Source organism: Salvelinus sp. IW2-2015, linkage group LG20 (assembly GCF_002910315.2).
Source record: "Salvelinus sp. IW2-2015 linkage group LG20, ASM291031v2, whole genome shotgun sequence".
NCBI lineage: Eukaryota > Metazoa > Chordata > Actinopteri > Salmoniformes > Salmonidae > Salvelinus > Salvelinus sp. IW2-2015.
In genome coordinates, this window is record NC_036860.1 from 62212480 (window position 1) to 62233922 (window position 21443).

The following is a 21443-nucleotide window of genomic DNA, read 5'->3' on the forward strand; positions in this document are numbered from 1 at the left end:
GGCTGAATGGTAGCCAACGGCTGAATGGTAGCCAACGGCTGAATGGTAGCCAACGGCTGAATGGTAGCCAACGGCTGAATGGTAACCAACGGCTGAATGGTAGCCAACGGCTGAATGGTAACCAACGGCTGAATGGTAGCCAACGGCTGAATGGTAGCCAACGGCTGAATGGTAATCAACGGCTGAATGGTAACCAACGGCTGAATGGTAGCCAACGGCTGAATGGTAGCACACCTGTGCTATTTCCTTGTAAGCGTCCAAAATGGCACCCTGTACCCTTCAGTTAACTATTTTTGACCAGAGCCCTATGGGCCCTGTCCCTGGTCCAAAATAGTGCACTAAATAGGGAATAGGGTGCCGTTTGAGATGCGTAACCTGTCGAATGTCACAGCTGTGATTTGACCTGACATACATGAGGCGAAATTGAAAATAATATTGCATATTGAGAAATAAAAGCAGGTGTTGTTGTGAATGATGACTGTATGAATGTTAAACAACTGCAGCCTAATCTGTAGCAGCAAGGTTGACTATTCTAGTTATTACAGCAAAGTAGGACTGAAGCTAAAAGAGGCTGAGAGAACATTTGGGCAACCTATCAAGAGAACCACCATGACAGATTTTTGGTCCAGTACCAACTCATCTACGATGATGACAGGGCTGTGTGATGAATGCGTCCATTTTGAGGGTGCCAGGCTTTTGAAGAATTTGGCCTTGAGCTAATACAGAATGGCCTGGGTCAGAACCAAAGTTAGATGAACTGCCGTTTTCTGTCAATTTCCTACTTAAATACTGCTCTCTGGATTAATAAATCTAGATTCATAACTGCCAGAGCCAGACTCAAGTTCACACAGTAAATATAGTTTTTTTTTTTAATACGACCAGCTCTACCCGCCGCTACCTTTGTATAACCTTGACTTCATAAGATCTCATTCATGGCTCGACTTCCCCAACACACATTTCATAAATGACAGTAAAGAAGAAATATGAGGGTGATTTATCCTCTGCTCGCTATCTGCTTTCCCCTTCCCTCATTCAGCCTCCGTGAGACGCCACCCGTCTCATGAATCATGATGGACAGTGGGCTTTGCAGGGAAATACCTACGCCACACAGACAGTTGCACCAAATTGATTTTATTCACTGGTTTATGTTCTTCACAAAACAAACAACCAGCTCATTGAAAAGTAATACATTCCGAAGAGGCAGAGAGCTGTGTGCTGCATATGAAGCACTGAAGCACCCGGTCAATCGGTTTACTGGCCAAATATACATCATTTCCTACCCAGGCACATTTTTTTTACTTGATTATTAATCTTATTGTCTGTGGGAATAGTGGAGGAGGGAGGTCATTCTCTGACTCTGAAGTCTAAGGTTCCAAATTGAACCCTACTCCATATTGTTGCCCAGAGCCCTACACTCTTAGAGAAAAAGGTGCTATCTGGAATCTAAAAGGGTTCTTTGGCTGTCCCCATAGGAGAACATTTTGAAGAACTATTTTGGTTGCAGGTAGAACCTTTTTGGGTTCCATGAAGAACCCTTTCCACAGAGGGTTCTACATGGAACCAAAACGTTTGTTMMTTTTTTTTACCCTTTTTTCTAAGAGTGTATGGGCAAAAGTGCCGCATTATATAGAGGATAGAGTAGCATTTGGGATGTGGACAAAGTCTAATTTAGAGGCATAAAAAGTTTCCCCACTGTAACGGCTCTCTTTCGGTGAGTGAGTAGACCAAGGCGCAGCGGGTGATGAATACATAATGACTTTATTGTAAGACGAAGACAGACACGAAATACACTTGACTAAATATACAAAATAACAAAACGAACTAGACAGACCTAAACTACGAACTTACATGAAACGAAGAACACATGAACAGGAACGACCGAGACGAGACAGTACCGTGTGGTGCAACAAACACAGACACAGCGACAATCACCCACAAACAAACAGTGAGAACAACCTACCTTAATATGACTCTCAATTAGAGGAAAACGCAAAACACCTGCCTCTAATTAAGAGCCATACCAGGCAACCCAAAACCAACATAGAAACAGCAAACATAGACTGCCCACCCAAAACTCACGCCCTGACCATCACACACATACAAAACAACAGAAAACAGGTCAGGAACGTGACACCCACAGCCTCAATCACCAGCCAAACTGTCTGCTTGTTCCTAAACACCTTTGGGACACATACAGCTGACTCACAGCCAAAGAGGTCATCTCTTTCCACTGTTCTCTCCTGCCCCAGCTAGTCAACTTTATTTGATTCTGTATAGTCTTACTAAAAAGCCTACTGAAATCACACAGTAATGACTTATAGGAGAATACTGCATATTGTCAGTGTGAGTGTAGTCTCTACCCACAGCTGCTGTGTCTCTTTGGGCCCTGYTCATAAGTAGTGCACTACATAAGGAATAGGGCTCTGGTCAAAAGTAGTGCACTACATAAGGAATAGGGCTCCTGTCTAAAGTAGTGTACTACATAAGGAATAGGGCTCTGGTCAAAAGTAGTGCACTACACAAGGATTAGGGCTCTGGTCAAAAGTAGTGCACTACATAAGGAATAGGGTGTCATTTGGGACGCATCCTTAAGGCGCCATCATTCTAGCAAGACTAGTGTGAGTGTGACTCACTATCTGTGTACACACCCAGGGTAGGGGACTGAGGTGTCATGGTGTTATCTGCCATTAGGCCATGATTAGAAGGAGTGCTCCACTGACTCCAGATCAGCTGTGAGAGAAGATAAAAGCCCTGAGAAGACTGGTAATATGCCTAGTACAGAGAGAGCGAGAGAGAGAGAGAGAGAGAGAGCGAGAGCGAGAGCGAGAGCGAGAGCGAGAGCGAGAGCGAGAGCGAGAGACTCAGTTCTTTGGGGCATGGACTACAATTTGTCAAAAGCATTCCACAGGGATGCTGGCCCATGTTGACTTCAATGCTTCCCACAGTTGTGTCAAGTTGGCTGAATGTCCTATGGATTGTGAACCATACTTGATTCACACGGGAAACTGTTGAGCATGAAAAACCCAGCAGTGTTGCAGTTATAGACACTAACTGGTGCGCCTGGCACCTACTACCATACCCCATTCAAAGGCACTCAAATATTTAGTCTTTCCCATTCACCCTCTAAATGGAACACATACACAATCCATGTCTCAATTGTATCAAGGCTTAAAAATCCTTCTTCAACCTGTCTCCTCCCCTTCATCTACACTGATTGAAGTAGAATTGCGCCGGAGGGGATGGCTGACGTTTTACGTGCTCCTAATCAACTGCTATTTTGTTKGTTTTTTGMTTTTTTTTGTAACTTATTTTTTTACTTAATTTATACGTTATGTTGCTGACCGAAAATAACTTCTGGACATCAGAACAGCGATTACTCACCTCAAACTGGAAGAAGCTTTTTCCTTTAACGAGTCTGACGCGAAGGATACTGTATACTGCTTTCTCGGGAACAGGCCCAAATCCCCGTCATTTGCGTGAATAAAAGACAAAGAAAAAGGGGGCAGAAGTCGGGCTGCCTTCTGAGAATTCGTAGGCGAGCGAGTAATCCCCCACTGCCATCCGTTCTATTGGCCAACGAGCAACCATCGGAAAATTTAATCGATGACTACAATCAAGATTATCCTACCAACGGGACATACATTTTTTTATTATCTTATGTTTCACCGAGTCGTGGCTGAACGACTCGGATAATGGAAATGGAAAATCCCGTCAGCTCTATATTATCAGAGTCGTCGTTCAGCCACGACTCGGTGAAACATGAGATAATTCAATTAACCTCTCCCTGATCGAGTCTGTAATACCTACATGTTTCAAGCAAACCACCATAGTGAGCAAGACAAAGGAGCTGATCGTGGACTGCAGGCAAAGGTGGGCCGAACAGTCCACCATTAACATCGACGGGGCTGTAGTGGAGCTGTCAGGTTTTGGCCAAGACTGTTCGGGTTTTGGTCACTAGATGTCCCCATTGCACCTTTTTTGTACCTTTTGTTTTTCTTGCTCTAATTATTGTTTGCACCTGTAGGTCATTCCCTTGTTAGTATTTAAACCCTGTGTGTTCCTCAGTTCCTTGCTCAGTGTTTGTAAGTTAGCACCCAGCCTCAGCCCAAGCCTTGTTCTTTACAGATATTTATTTTATTGGATTTTCCAGAGGTTCTCTGGTTTAGTTCTTGTGTATATTTTGAGTAGTCTTTTTAAGGTTTGTTTTTTCCCTGCTGTTTTTTACCACTTTGTGGAGTTTCTTTTGTATTTTGGAGGATTTCCATTTTGTGCCTCTTGGCTTTATTTTTGGACATTGTGGATTTAGTTTCTTTGCCTGAAGATTTTGTTCTTTAATTAAACCACTATCTCTAGTACTGCTGTGTCTGCCTCATCTTCTGGGTTCTGACGATTATTAGTGACTGTTTCTCGCACCGGGTCCTGACAGGAGCAGGTCGAGAGCTTCAAGTTCCTTGGTGTCCACATCAACAAACTACTATGGTCCAAACACACCAAGACAGTCCTTAAGAGGGCACAACAACACCTTTTCCCCCTCAGGAGACTGAAAAGATTTGGCATGGGTCCCCCTGCACAGCATCTGCACAGTACTGCACAGTAAGGCGCTACAGAGGGTAGTGTGTTCGGCCCAGTACCTCACTCGGGCCAAGCGTCCTGRCATCCAGGACCTATAGACTAGGAGGAAAGCCCAAACATTTTTCAGAGACTCCAGTCACCCAAGTCATAGACTGTTTTCTCTGCTACTGCACGGCAAGCGGTACCAGAGTGCCAAGTTTAGGACCAAAAGGCTCCTTAACAGCTTCTACCCCCAAACCATAAGACTGCTGAACAACTCATCAAATGGCCACCAGACTATTTACATTAATACCCACCCCCATTTGTTTTGTACACTGTTACTACTCACTGTTTATTATCTGTGCATAGTCACTTCACCCCTACTTACATGTACAAATGACCTTGACTAACCTGTAGCCCGGCACATTGACTCGGGTATATTGTATCGGTACCCCCTGTATATAGCCTCGTTATTGTTATTATTATGTGTTACTTTTTATTATTTTTTACTTTAGTTTCTTTGGTAAATATTTTCTTAACTCTTTCTTGAACTGCGCTGTTGGTTAAGGGCTTGGAAGTAAGCATTTCACGGTAAGGTCTACACGTTGTATTCGGCGCATGTGATAAATAAAGTTTGATTTGATTTAACAAGTGACATCAATAAGGGATCATATCTTTCACCTGGATTCACCTGGTCAGTCTATGTCATGGAAAGACATATACACTGGGTCATATTCAAATACCCAACTGAATTTGTGCATCAACCTAATTCAATTTTCATGCCGTATGAAAAAGAAGCAATTCACGTAGCTGTGTGTTGACTGTAAAGGACTCTGTGTATACACATAAAAAACAAGTTAAAATGAGTCACTAGGAGCGATCTATAAACAGTCGACTGTAGGTCTCCAGCTGAGAACTACTAAGGTTCTTCACCCGGCTACAGTGACTACGGTGGCTGCCTCTCTCTCTCTCTCGTCTTGAGAGTTGGACCAAAGCGCTGCGTAGCTCTGATTAAGGCTGATGCTCACAGACCCTCAACCGGTAAGAGGATAGCCTTGGAATAATTCAGGGATACTCTAATCTTTATACAATACACAGTATACTGTACAGTACCCCACCCCCTCCCCATAAGGAGCATAGCCAGGGAAACCTTCAACTGATAGTGGCGGTCAAGGTAAGATGCTCTCATGAGATAGCCTCAGAATATTTTATAGATAGGCATCTACGCATGTAGGATTTTAATTTGAGCCAGTTTCCTACAGCAGGAAAATAGTCCTGCATTAATAGGAAATGTGAATTATCATGTGGATTATAATTAATTGACATTTTTGTAGGGGTTGATACATTTTACGTAGGGGAAAATCAAGTCTTAAATGTCAAAGTTCTCCTGCAACAGAGTGATCAAATTAAGATCCTACATCTGTATTTTTTCATCCAACCATGAGCAACATAAACAAGGAGACCTTAACCTGATTGTGGAGGGTGAGGGCGAGGGCGAGGGCGAGGGCAGACACTCATGAAATAGCCTCAGAATATATTAGGGATACGCATACTTACACAACACGCAGGACAGCACAGTCTCACACACCACATAACTAGGTAGACCATAACCTGACATTGGAGGTCGAGGGCACACCCTCATCGAAAGTACAATATGCGATCCCTACGAGAAATTAACCCACAATCTTGGCATTACCGGCACCATACTCTTACCAACGGAGCCACACCGGACCTTAACCTGACATTGGAGGGCAGGCAGACCCTCTCATGAAAAGTACTAAACTGACTACTCAGACAAGCAGTTAGTGTATGATGAGTCAGCAAGTTGTTTGATTATACATGCTGCTAACTGGCCAACAAATCAAATATCAAGTCCTGTTCTCCAAAGATACAGATGGACTGAAGCAGCTTGGTCATACTGTCTTTGTAACGATCTTCGTTGGGAGAAAGAGAGGAGGACCAAAGCACAGCGTGGTAAGTGTTCATGATGAATATTTAATGGATCAAACTGAACACTGAAATACAAAACAATAAAGTGAATGAACGAAAACCGAAACAGTTCCGTGTGGAACATACAGACACAGAAAACAACCACCCACAAAACACAATAGAAAACAGGCTCCCTAAATATGGTTCCCAATCAGAGACAACGACTAACACCTGCCTCTGATTGCGAACCATATCAGGCCAAACGAAAAACCCAACATAGAAAAACAAACATAGATAACCCACCCAACTCACGCCCTGACCATACTAAAACAAAGAAATAACAAAAMAACTAAGGTCAGAACGTGACAGTCTTGGAATACAGTGAACAGCACCAGCCAAGCATGATGTGAAAGGAGGAAAGATATACTGCCGTGTTAGAATAGAAAAATGCAGTTATTTAATTGAGGTTTGACTTCTTAATAGGCTTAAATCAAAGTATGGAAAGATTATCATTTTCTATTGCAATCACATCAAGTAAAAACAAAAATGTTTGCATCTCTGGGCGAAAAACAACTCAAAGTCAGCTAGGCAGCATCTGCAGATTTTAAAATATATATCCTTTGGTTTGCTGTCATTAAACCCTGATGAAGACAGCTTGGCTGTCGAAACGTTGGACATTAAATGTTTGCATCTGAGCTCCTAGAGCGTGCGGCTCTCCTTTGTTTGTGTGTGTGTGTGTGTGTGTGTGATGTGTGTTGGTGTGTGTGTGTGTTGTGTGTGTGTGTGTGTGTGTGTGTGTGTGTGGTGTGTGTGTGTGTGTGTGTGTGTGTGTGGTGTGTGTGTGTGTGTGTGTGTGTGTGTGTGTGTGGTGTGTCTGTGTGTGTCTGTATGGTGTCTGTGTCTGTGTCTGTGTCTTGTGTCTGTGTCTGTGTCTGTGTCTGTGTCTGTGTCTGTGTGTCTGTGTGTCGTGTGTCTGTGTGTGGGCGCGGCGTGTGGTGTTGTCTATATAGAGAGAATCAGGCAGGGTCTGTGACCTGTGGCTCTAACCGTATCCCGAATGGCACCCTGTTCCCTATATAGTGCATTACTCTTGACCGGAGTCCATGAGCCCTGGTCAAAAGTAGTGCACACTATATAGGGATAGGGTGCCTTTTGGGATGCAAAGGATCTGACTCAGGGATGCATCAGAGTGGCAAACAGCAGGGGCGGACTGGCCATCTGGCATTTCGGGCATCAATAAAAAAATGGGCGATGTTATAAATGCCAGGGCTGATTTTGGTCCAGTCCACCCCTGCAAGCAGTAAAGCAGTGGAGGAGTGGAGGGCCAGGGGCTTGCAAAATGTACAGCCATCTGCTCCAATACAATACATATGTATCTAATTACAACCACCATACCCTTCTCTCTCTCAATGCTTATCTGTAGCTCTCTTCTACCTCCTCTCTCTCTCTCCTCTCTATCTGTCTTCTCTCTTGCTCTCTTTTCACTGCTTATCTGTAGTCTCTACCTCTATATCTCTCTCTTTCCACTTTTATGTCTCTCTCCTCTCTTTTTCTCTCTCTACCTCTGTATATTTCTTTCTTTCTTTCTCTCTCTCTCTCTCTCTCTCTCTCTCTCTCTCTTCTCTCTCTCTCTCTCTCTCTCTCTCTCTCTCTCTCTCTCTCTCTCTCTCTCTTCTCTCTCTCTGTCTCCTCTGTTTTTCTCTCTTACTCTGTATCTTTCTTTCTTTCTTTCTCTCTCTCTCTCTCTCTCTCTCTCTCTCTCTCTCTCTCTCTCTCTCTCTCTCTCTCTCTCTCTCTCTCTCTCTCTCTCTCTCTCTCTCTCTCTCTCTCTCTCCTTCTCTCTTTTACCTCTGTTCTTTTTTCTTCTTACTCTGTATTTTCTTTCTTTCTTCTCTCTCTCTCTCGTTCTACCTCTGTCTCTTTTTCTCTCTCTACCTCTGTATCTTTCTTTCTCTCTCATCTCTCTCTCTCTACCTCTGTCTCTCTCTCTCTATGTCTCTCTCTCGCTCTACCTCTATATCTCACTCTCTCTCTCAATTCAAATCAATTTCAATTCAATTTAAGGGCTTTTTTGACATGAGAAACATATGTTAACATTGCAAAACCAAGTGAAGTAGATAATAAACAAAAGTGAAATAAACAATCAAAATTAACAGTAAACATTACACTCACAAATGTTCSAAAAGAATAAAGATATTTCAAATGTCATATTATGTGCAAATACTACAAAATATGGGTTGTATTTACAATGGTGTTTGCTCTCACTGGTTGCCCTTTTCTTTTGGCAACAGGTCACAAATCTTGTTGCTGTGATGGCACACTGTGGTATTTCACCCAATAGATATGGGAGTTTACAAACATTTGGTTTATTTTCGAATTCTTTGTGGATCTGTGTAATCTGGGGGAAATATGTGTCTCTAATATGGTCATAGATTTGGCAGGAGATTAGGAAGTGCAGCTCAGTTTCCACTTATTTTTGTGCACAGTGCGCACAAAGCCTGTCATCTCATGAGAGCCAGGTCTGCCTATGGCAGCCTTTCTCAATAGCAAGGCTAACTCACTGAGTCTGTACATAGTCAAAGCTTTTCTTAAGTTTGGGTCAGTGACAGTGGTCAGGTATTCTGCCACTGTGTACTCTCTGTTTAGGGCCAAGTAGCATTCTAGTTTGCACAGTTTTTTTGTTAATTCTTCCCAATGTGTCAAGTAATTATCTTTTTGTTTTCTTGTGATTTGGTTGGGTCTAATTGTGTTGCTGTCCTGGGGCTCTGTGGGGTTTGTTTGTGTTTGTGAACAGAGCCCCAGTACCAGCATGCTTAGGGGACTCTTCTCCAGGTTAATTTCTCTGTAGGGTATGGCTTATTTATGGAAGGTTTGGGAATCGCTTCCTTTTAGGTGGTTGTAGAATTMAACCGCTCTTTTCTGGATTTTGATAATTAGCAGGTATCTGCTCTGCATGCATTATTTGGTGTTTCACATTGTACATGGTGGATATCTTTGCAGAATTCTGCATGCAGAGTCTCAATTTGGTGTTTGTCCCATTTTGTGAATTCTTGGTTGATAAGCGGACCCCAGACCTCACAACCATAAAGGGCAATGGGTTTTATAACTGATTCAAGTATTTTTTGCCAGATCCTAATTGGTATGTCGAATTATATGTTCCTTTTGATGGCATAGAAGGCCCTTCTTGCCTTGTCTCTCAGCTCGTTCACAGCTTTGTGGAATTTACCTGTGGCGCTAATGTTTAGGTCAAGGTATGTATCGTTTTTTGTGTGCTCTTGGGCAACGGTGTCTAGATGGAATTTGTATTTGTGGTCCTGGCAACTGGACCTTTTTTGGAACACCATTATTATTGTCTTACTGAGATTTATTGTCAGGGCCCTGGTCTGACAGAATCTGTGCAGAGGATCTAGGTGCTGCTGTAGGCCCTCCTTGGTTGTGGACAGAAGCACCAGATCATCAGCAAACAGTAGACATTTGACTTCCGATTCTAGTAGGGTGAGGCCGGGTGCTGAAGACTGTTCTAGTGCCCTCGCCAATCACGCCCTGACCTTAGAGAGCCTTTTTATGTCTCTATTTGGTTTGTTCAGGGTGTGATTTGGGTGGGCATTCTATGTTCTTTATTTCTAGGTTTTGTGATTATATGTTTTGGCCGGGTATGGTTCTCAATCAAGGACAGCTGTCTATTGTTGTCTCTGATTGGGAATCATACTTAGGCAGCCTGTTTTGCCACTTTAGGTTGTGGAATGTTGTTTTTTGTTAACTCTGTGTAGCCTTCAAGACGTGACGTTCGTTGTTCTTTTGTTGTTTTGTTTGTTGTTCGGTTTTAATAAAGAAGCATGAACACGTACCACACTGCACCTTGGTCTCATCCTTCCGACGAGCGTTACATTGCCTTTGTTTTGGTTTGTGTGTTTGTCAGTTAGGGTGTGCAGGGTGAATACATGGTCTGTCGTATGGTAATTTAGTAAAAAGCCAATTTGACATTTGCTCAGTACATTGTTTTCACTGAGGAAATGTATGAGTCTGCTGTTAATGATAATGCAGAGGATTTTCCCAAGGTTGCTGTTGAAGCATATCCCACGGTAGGTTTTTGATTCAAATTTGTCTCCACTTCTGTGGATTTGGGTGATCAGTCCTTGGTTCCAAATATTGGGGACGATCCCAGAGCTAAGGATGATGTTAAAGTGTTTAAGTATAGCCAATTGGAATTTGTGGTCTGCATATTTTATAATTTCATTGAGGATACCATCAACACCACATGCATTTTTGGGTTGGAGGGTTTGTATTTTGTCCTGTAGTTCATTCAATGTAATTGGAGAATCCAGTGGGTTCTGGTATTCTTTAATAGATGATTCTAAGATTTGTATTTGATCATGTATATGTTTTTGCTGTTTGAACTTTGTTATAGGGCCAAAAAGATTGGAGAAGTGGTTTACCCATACAATTCTGTTTTGGATAGATAACTCTTGGTGTTGTTGTTTGTTTGGTGTTTTCCAACGTTCCCAGAAGTAGTTAGAGTCTATGGATTCTTCAATTACATTGAGCTGATTTCTGACGTGCTGTTCCTTCTTTTTCCGTAGTGCATTTCTGTATTGTTTTAGTAATTCACCATAGTGAAGGCATTCTGGGTCTTCAAGTTTTTGGTTGGATAGGTTTCATAATTTCTTTCTTAGGCTTTTGCATTCTTCATCAAACCATTTGTCATTGTTGTTAATTTTCTTCGGTTTTCTGTTTGAAATGTTTAGATTAGCTAGGGAAGCTGAGCGGTCAAATATAATGTTTAGGTTTTCTACTGCCAAGTTTACACCTTCACTATTACAACGTTTTGTCCAGGAAGTTGTCTAAAAGGGATTACATTTGTTGTTGCCTAATTGTTTTTTGGTAGGTTTCCACACTGCTTTCCTTCCATCTATAGCATTTCTTAATATTATTCAGTTCCTTTGGCTTTGATGCCTCATGATTGAGAATTGCTCTGTTCAAGGAGACTGTGATTTTGCTGTGATCTGATAAGGGTGTCATTGGGCTGACTGTGAACGCTCTGAGAGACTATGGGTTGAGGTCAGTGATAAAGTAGTCTACAGTACTACTGCCAAGAGATGAGCTATAGTAGGAGTCCACTCAAAGCCTACCATGGACTATGTACAGTCGTGGCCAAAAGCTTTGAGAATTAATTTTCACAAAGAATTTTCACAAAGTCTGCTGCCTCAGTTTAAATGATGTCAATTTGCATATACTCCAGAATGTTATGAAGAGTGATCAGATGAARTGCAATTAATTGCAAAGTCCCTCTTTGCCATGCAAATGAACTGAATCTCCAAAAATATTGCCACTGCATTTCAGCCCTGCCACAAAAGGACCAGCTGACATCATGTCAGTGATTCTCTCGTTAACACAGGTGTGAGTGTTGACGAGGATAAGGCTGGAGATCACTCTGTCATGCTGATTGAGTTCGAATAACAGACTGGAASCTTCAAAAGGAGGGTGGTGCTTGGAATCATTGTTCTTCCTCTGTCAACCATGGTTACCTGCAAGGAAACACGTGCCGTCATCATTGCTTTGCACAAAAAGGGCTTCACAGGCAAGGATATTGCTGCCAGTAAGATTGCACCTAAATCAACCATTTATAGGATCATCAAGAACTTCAAGGAGAGCAGTTCAATTGTTGTGAAGAAGGCTTCAGGGCGCCCATGAAAGTCCAGCAAGCGACAGGACCGTCTCCTAAAGTTGATTCAACTGCAGGATCGGGGCACCACCAGTACAGAGCTTGCTCAGGAATGGCAGCAGGCAGGTGTGAGTGCATCTGCATGCACAGTGATGCGAAGACTTTTGGAGGATGGCCTGGTGTCAAGGAAGGCAGCAAAGAAGCCACTTCTCTCCAGGAAAAACATCAGGGACAGACTGATATTCTGCAAAAGGTACAGGGATTGGATTGCTGACGACTGGGGTAAAGTCATCTTCTCTGATGAATCCCCTTTCCGATTGTTTGGGGCATCCGGAAAAAAGCTTGTCCGGAGAAGACAAGGTGAGCGCTACCATCAGTCCTGTGCCATGCCAACAGTAAAGCATCCTGAGACCATTCATGTGTGAGGTTGCTTCTCAGCCAAGGGAGTGGGCTCCCTCACAATTTRMCCTAAGAACACCGCCATGAATAAAGAATGGTACCAACACATCCTCCGAGAGCAACTTCTCCCAACCATCCAGGAACTGTTTGGTGACGAACAATGCCTTTTCCAGCATGATGGAGCACCTTGCCATAAGGCAAAAGTGATAACTAAGTTGCTCGGGGAACAAAACATCGATATTTTGAGTCCATGGCCAGGAAACTCTCCAGACCTTAATCCCATTCAGAACTTGTGGTCAATCCTCAAGAGGCGGGTGGACAAACAAAACCCCACAAATTCTGACAAACTCCAAGCATTGATTATGCAAGAATGGGCTGCCATCAGTCAGGATGTGGCCCAGAAGTTAATTGACAGCATGCCAGGGCGGATTGCAGAGGTCTTGAAAAATAAGGGTCAACACTGCAAATATTGACTCTTTGCATCAACTTCATGTAATTGTCAATAAAAGCCTAAGACACTTATGAAATGCTTGTAATTATACTTCAGTATTCCATAGTAACATCTGACAAAAATATCTAAAGACACTGAGGCAGCAGACTTTGTGAAAATTAATATTTGTGTCATTCTCAAAACTTTTGGCCACGACTGTACATACGCAGCATGTGACATAGCTGCAGGAATTGTTACCTGTTTTGTTGCTTATATTGTCATAGTTAGGGGGGCATATAGGGGAGGGAATTCTGTCACCTCCAGGTAGGTGTTTGTCCCCCTGTGTGCTGAGGGTGTCAGGTTCTTGTCCAGTTCTGGTATGTAGGTAGCCACAGACTAGTACATGTCCCTGGGCCTGGAAATGATTGATTTCCCCCTCCAGGATGGGGAAGCTGTCTTCATTAAAGTATGGGGATTCTAGTGGGGGGGATATAGGTAGCACGCAGGATGACATTTTTCTCTGTTGAGATCATTTCCTTTTTAATTTCTAGCCAAATGTAAAACGTTCCTGCTTTGATCAATTTAATAGAGTGAGTTAGGTCTGCTGTATACCAAATTAACATACCCCCTAAGTCTATTCCCTGTTTCACACCTGGTAGTTTGGTGGATGGGACTACCAGCTCTATGTAACCTAGAGGGAAACCAGTGGGTCCATCTCCTCTATACCTCCCTCTCTCTACCTCTATATCTATGTTTCTCTTTCTCTCTCTCTCTCTCTACCTCCATGTCTCTCTCTTTCTCTCTCTCTACCTCTGTCTCTATCTCTATGTCTCTCTCTCTTCTCCATCCATGTCTCTCGCTCTCTCTCTCTCCCTCTGTCTCTCTCGCTCTCTCTCTCTCCCTTCATCTTTCTCTCTCTCCCTCTGTCTCTTTATCTCTCTCTCTCTACCTCTCTGACTCTCTCTCACTCTACCTCTATGTCTCTTCCTCTCTGTCTCTTCCTCTCTGTCTCTTCCTCTCTGTCTCTCTCTCTACCTCTACCTCTCTCTACCTCTATGACTCTCTAAAAGGTCCTCAGTGATGTCACCATTGCCCTTGATTCTAAGCAATGTTGTGCTGCTATTTTTATTGACTTGCCCAAAGCTTTTGATACGGTAGACCATTCCATTCTTGTGGGCCGGCTAAGGAGTATTTATGTCTCTGATGGGACTTTGGCCTGGTTTGCTAACTACCTCTCTCAAAGAGCACAGTGTATAATGTCAGAACATCTGCCATCTCAGCCACTACCTGTCACCAAGGGTGTACCTCAAGGCTCGATCCTAGGCCCCACGCTCTTCTCAATTTACATCAACAACATAGCTCAGGCAGTAGGAAGCTCTCTCATCCATTTATATGCAGATGATACATTCTTATACTCAGCTGGCCCCTCCCTGGATTTTGTGTTAAACACTCTACAACAAAGCTTTCTTAGTGTCCAACAAGCTTTTTCTGCCCTTAACCTTGTTCTGAACACCTCCAAAACAAAGGTCATGTGGTTTGGTAACAAGAATGCCCCTCTCCCCACAGGTGTGATTACTACCTCTGAGGGTTTAGAGCTTGAGGTAGTCACCTCATACAAGTACTTGGGAGTATGGCTAGACGGTACACTGTCCTTCTCTCAGCACATATCAAAGCTGCAGGTCACTCGTCTTTTCAGTTCGCTGCAGCTAGCGACTGGAACGAGCTGCAACAAACACTCAAACTGGACAGTTTTATCTCAATTTATTCATTCAAAGACTCAATCATGGACACTCTTACTGACAGTTGTGGCTGCTTTGCATGATGTATTGTTGTCTCTACCTTCTTGCCCTTTGTGCTGTTGTCTGTGCCCAATAATGTTTGTACCATGTCTTGTGCTGCTACCATATTGTGCTGCTGCCATGTTGTGTTGCTACCATTTTGTTGTCATGTTGTGTTGCTACCATGTTGTGTTGTCATGTGTTGCTGCTATGCTATGTTGTTGTCTTAGGTCTCTCTTTATGTAGCGTTGTGTTGTCTCTCTTGTCGTGATGTGTGTTTTGTCCTATATTTAATTTAATTTATTTTTATTTTTAATCCCAGCCCCCGTCCCCACAGGAGGCCTTTTGTCTTTTGGGAGGCCTTCATTGTAAATACAAATTTGTTCTTAACTCACTTGCCTAGTTAAATAAAGGTTAAATAAAAAATATATAAAAATGTCTCTCTCTACCTCTCTCTACCTCTACGACTCTCTCTCTCTACCTCTCTCTACCTCTACGACTCTCTCTCTACCTCTCTCTACGACTCTCTCTCTCTACCTCTCTCTACCTCTACGACTCTCTCTCTCTACCTCTCTCTCTCTACCTCTCGCTCTCTCTTTCAGTCTCTTCCTCTCTGGCTCTCTCTATATATACACTTCTGTCTCTCTCTTCATGTTGTACACACACACACACGCTCACGCACATACACACACACACGCACAGACACACACACACACCATAACTAGACAGGTGTCATGTTAGTTGCAGGGAGATCACATGGTGTTGCCTGTAGACACAGCATGCAAAATGACTTTGAATTAAAACTTGTTTTACATTTATTTCTCTAAATTTACAGTAACTGAGAGACCATTCCATTACCCAACCAGTTATCTAAAATTATCTGTGAAATTGTAATATTATGTTTTCTTGCCATTTGCCAGCTGTAACCTATGTCCATTGGTCCTGTAATGCATTATGATTGCCTGCAAAACGCACCTTCAGAATCGAAGCCGCAACCATGGCTACACTGATGATCAGAATCAGAGGGTTAATTTACACAAGCACTAGCTTACTGGACCATTTCTATGTCTCTCTCTCTCACACACACACACACAGACACACACACATATATACACACACATACCATTCCGTGGGACCCCGTTGAAAATAAGCTTGTTCAGGAGATTACGCAGTATGTGGGAAATTAAGAAAATAACAAATGCATTGTCCTTTTGAACGTTGATTAATGCAACCTATGATCGACTATATACACAGTGGCCAAGCTTCTAATAGGCTACTCTTTATAATACTGTATCTTCAAGTGCATAATTGTATCATTTGTTTACCCTGTCGCATTTGGTGTAGCAAATACATATTTGCGGGGATAAGCACTGATACCATAACCATTACACTTAACCGCAGGGTTATCACCTAATAATAACAGCTGCTAAAAATATATGACACTGATATTCCCTGCACTGCAAACTCTGACAGCTCAATGCATGTTTCCTTTTGACACGCTGGATGGGCTTGCTGCGCATTTCTGTCAAGTCAGAACATCTTCATCCATGGCGGGTATCCACATGGCTAAAGGGAAAGCTCTGTTTAATCCATGACAGGCAAATAATATTCTGAAAACCATATTCAACCACTCGGCGCAAGAGGTTTAACACATTAACTACAACGCCCAAACGAATACACATCAATAATGTCACCACTGACTGTGGTAATTTGTCAACAAAAAGTTGCCTAAAGGTTTATATCCCCATAATACAAGTAACAAATAAACCACTATATTAAATCACTCAGACTATATAGAAAGCAGAGAAAAAACTTGTCTTAATAAATCCAGTACAGCAAATGCCACGCCATCCCTCCCCGCTTAAGTTGCAGGAATCTTGTTGCGTGTGCTCACCTTTTCCAATTGCCCCATGTGAACACCAGAGAAGGACGGCGAGCTGTAAAATCATTCCACTGTGTCTTCTGGTCCTCAAATCCATGTTCAAAACGAAATGATGCTGCCGGAGGAGAGCGACCATTCCTGTCCTCCTCTAGCTCAGTAAATAATTTGCGTGTGCCTCTCTCTGTGCTGCCTGTGCGTCCGCTCTGTGAAGTGCTCTGCTCACGCCATGCGACTGGTTCCGACTCGAGGAGGAACAGTTCAGAAAGAGCTGAGAGAGAAATAGACACACCTCTACAGCCCAGCCTCTGATCAGTAGCACATATTTTAAAGTGCCCATTATTAAGCACAGACTTCAAGACCAATAAACTATAAAAATTCCTGGACCTAATGTTGTCTGTTATCAACTGACATTTTTAAACATTTAGCCTGTGTCATGATTAGTTTAACTATATATAGTCCTTTGTGAGAAGGGTAGGCCGTCTCGGTGGCAGTGAGGAGCGAGGGAGACTGATATATCATCGAATAAATAAATATTGGCCCCAACTTTACAATATTTACAAAATAACAAACCGGACGATGAACATGCCTTGGGATGGGATAGCACTTTCCCAGCCAACCACTTACTGTACCTGTTCAGCCAGTGGGGACATGAGGAAACGATGCGTTTAAAGTAACTGTCCAGTGAAAATGGCACTTTTAAAAGCTCATAATCTGTTAACTTATACCCAAATAATGATGTTGACTCATCATATAATTGTAATTGTGTCCAAAGTATACATTTTTAAGGGGGGGAAACACTTTTTTTTAAATGCTTGCTATTTCCTCACAATAAGCTGCTTTTTAATGTACTTAATTACAATAATATACTTAATTTTGTAAGGAAAACTATTTCACTCATATTGTAATTAATTACAGATCATATTTCATAGAAATGTGGAAACACTGGACTAAATCACTGGTTTAACCACCTACACCAGTAGAAATGTACTTTTTAGAGATTTAAGACAATGGCCAGAGCTTCACTAGAGGTTTACGTCAATAAAGTAATCGTTTTAGTCAAAGTATGATATATTTGGACTTGAAGTGGCAAATCCACGTGATGTCTATTCTATTATACACATTCTTTTCAACCTACTTTTTGTTTCAGGGTTTTATTTGAATGCTACACAAGCATGACATTGTTTATTCATCAGAAACAGATGCACAGTTATTCCTCTTCATGACCGAGACGAGCCAACAGTCTGGCGTCAACTAGGCCACCTGTGCCATTGAGCAAATCAAAATAGGGGCGCAAACTTGTGTTTTCGTACCACTTTTTTTACTAGACAATTATCATAATCCATTGAATAATTTTTTAATTGTCACTTATTTTTGAACTAGTCTGTATACATTTTTTTTATGCATGACCAAATTATAAATCGTATAAATACGTGATATGATAGCATTTTGCAAACCCGTTCCCCTTTTGCCCCAAGATGAATGGTTTTGATCACAAGTTTTCCTTCACTACACACTCCACTGCTTTGATAGGTGTAACGTTAGCTAAAAACTACAAGTGTCTATACATATAATGGAAAGGCAGCCGCGAAAGAAAATTCAAGGAACTTATAGTTACATGTCATTTGCGGCGTGCATGATCATGAGCAAGCCTGTCATTTCACTTCCCGTGTGAGAACCATGAGCACTGGTTGATTTGGCTTTGCCGTGTTGAAACCAAAGCCTCCAAGCAGCCTACCTACAAAGGTTTCACCGTGTACATTACAATGTAGAAAAACACATATCAGCTATCATTCATTAGTTATCCATATTACTGTAGCTTCAATTAGTTATCCATTTGACTGTAGCTTCATCTTATTCTTTCGAACTATATATATGGTGGATTCGTGGCCGCAATTTTTGGAAGACGCCAAAACTTTGGAGATAAATGGCGAAGTCAAAGATTGGCTCTGTGTCAATGTATTGTCTGCAGCCTAAAACCAACATGCTAGCTAAGCCATTCAGGATGCCCCCACGCTAGTATTTAAAAAATTTTTTGGACAAAGTCTGCCAATACTTGAGATGCGCACACACACACACACACACACACACACACACACACACACACACACACACACACACACACACACACACACAACCCTTACAAAAACAACAACATGTTAGTCATAAGTTAATTCTTTCACCACTTCCAGCTGCATTGAGGAAAAACAGCAGAGAGATGCAGGGTGCCAAAACTTGCAACTGGAAAAAAAAGCAGCGATGGCAAGGCCAGGGTAACATGACCAAAGATAGGGAGGATTGCAGGAAAGAGGAAGGCGTTTTATTTAATCACTATATCTCCCCCAAAAATTCACTGCAAACTATATTGCCTTCACTTACAATTCATTTGTTCTCGCATTTGGAAATGATTTCCTTGCAATATTTTGTTATGCAATCAATATTTTTGCTTTTATGTTTTGCTTTCAATATGATTATTTTTGTTTGCAATACTATGAATTTTGTTCTTGACTTCAGAAGTTTTTCGTGATATTAATGGCACAAAAGTGAATCACTCACTAGAGGATTGTACCATGTAATAACACTATTACTTGATTAAAGGATTTTTAAGTGCCAATCCTTAATTGAGCAATTAACAAAGTGTGCTCCCTGCCACAGTTTCAGTAGAAAGCTGAGGGATGGYGCTGGAGAAATGCAACCACTCTCAAATCCTTAGTCTACAGTATGCTATGGATGCAACGACTGACCATCCATGATATCAATAACATGGTTTTAGACTATACAGTGGTTGTTTACATTTACTTTGTTAACAGACACTGGAGTAAAACAAGTTTATATTTTGAGTTCTGAGGGGTACGACAGTTGAACTAAGCTCACYAGGTATTGAAATACATTATATTCTTCTAGAATCAATGGGTTCATATCACACAAAAGAACTGCATCAACGTCAACATAATCACTCTCATCTGCTAAACCCGCTGGTGGGAGAGATGTTATCATGTTGCATTTATATGGTAATAACTGTTGTTAGGTTCCCCAATGAGAAACCAAAAATCGTTGCTCAATAGAAAAAGGGAATTAACAAATGAGCCACTGACAACCAAAACAAAACATGTGGGGTTTTAAAATGGGTTCTGAAAGGCATCCACAGGGGGCCTACTGAGTGGTGGCCAAGCAACCTGCCACATACAGTGCATAGAGGAACTCTGGAGCTCTGTCAGAGTGACCATTGGGTTCTTGGTCACCTCCCTGACCAAAGCCCTTCTCCCCTGATTGCTCAGATTGGACGGGCGGCCAGCTCTAYGAAGAGCCTTGGTGGTTCCAAACCTCGTCCGTTTTCGAATGATGGAGGCCACTGTGTTATTGGGGACCTTCAATGCTGCAGACATTTTTTGGTACCCATCCCCAGATCTGTGCCTCGAAACAATGGAGAAAAACCAGAGAAAAACCTAAGCCTGTAATAATGTTAAAGTCACTGGCTTGCTGCTACATAGCTCATCCCTCTTTGGAGAAAGACCTCCAGTACATACTGTTGTAGAAGGTATGCCAGAAGAGGATGTGTGGGCTATATTGTAGCTGTGGGAATCTGCCTTTGAGCCAACTGCCAAGGACACATGCAGTACATAGGCCTTAGACCAACAGACACAACAACAACACGCTGTATTGTTGGCATGAAAGCAGTTTGAAATTTGTAGTATTGCATGTTGCTTCACCCATGGAACCATTTACAGATATCCTTCACATGATCCACAGCTCATTTGTGAAAAGGGTAAAAGAGCTTGCATCCGAAACATTTGAATTCAAAATACACAAAGGAGTAACACTGACTCATAACGCATTTATAGACTAACTAATTATTAACCGATATGGTGAGAGAGCACTGAGACAAAGACAACAAGGAATTATAGACCTTTTGTACTGAGGGCACTGCCCGTGAGACGGATTTCACACAAGCACGCGCGCACACACTAACCATAAGGATCACACCCCAGTGCACTGCTGACAGACTACACTTAGATGAACCACTGGGCTAGTTAATGGCCGTATCAGATGTCCTGTCAGGTAAAAAGGCTTTTAAACACAAGAGTCTGACTGACTGACAGGGAGAACCTGAGCTTCAAAGGGTTTCCAGCCATTTGCTGCACACACTACGGACTGTATTCTGTCAATGGAAACGTATCACTGTGTGTTGAGTGACATGTCCCTCCACAATACCCAAAAGCCTTTATATTGACCAGCTTTGTAAATTCAAGGACAAAGCTTTCCTTTTACTATTTTGTGAGAAATCACTACTTGGCAATGAATGTTTGTATCTCTTCTTTAGAAATGTAGCTCCATCCATTTTTTGGGGACCTGTACTTTCAAGTTTAGATAGATGCATCTTGAAAATGTCATAAATTCCACTCTTTTGATTGAACCCCTTGTTTCCCCATGGTTGCATCCAAAATGGCACCCTCTTCCCTACATAGTGCACTACTTGTCACGGTCGTCGAATGAAGAGGACCAAAGTGAGCGTACATGTTCCTTTTATTTAGAAATGACGCTGACAAAAACAGTAAACAATACAAAACAACCGTGAAGCTTAAGGGCTATGTGCCACAAACAAAGTTAACTTCCCACAACGAAAGGAGGGAAAGTATGGTTCCCAATCAGAGACAACGATAAACAGCTGTCCCTGATTGAGAACCATACCCGGCCAAAACATAGAAATACAAAATCATAGAAAACAAAAAACATAGAATGCCCACCCCAAATCACACCCTGACCAAACCAAATAGAGACATAAAAAGGCTCTCTAAGGTCAGGGCGTGACAGTAC

General features: G+C 42.2%; 1 protein-coding gene across 1 annotated transcript in view; it reads right to left on the reverse strand.

Annotated features, from left to right (window-relative positions):
* Nucleotides 1–16871, reverse strand: part of cntnap3 (contactin associated protein family member 3) — a 188607-nt gene extending 171736 nt beyond the window's left edge. Inside the window, 1 exon segment of the mRNA XM_070449559.1 lies at nt 16644–16871. Within this exon segment, the coding sequence (XP_070305660.1) occupies nt 16644–16767 (124 nt within the window). The 5' untranslated portion in view covers nt 16768–16871.
* Between the last annotated feature and the right edge of the window lie 4572 nt (nt 16872–21443).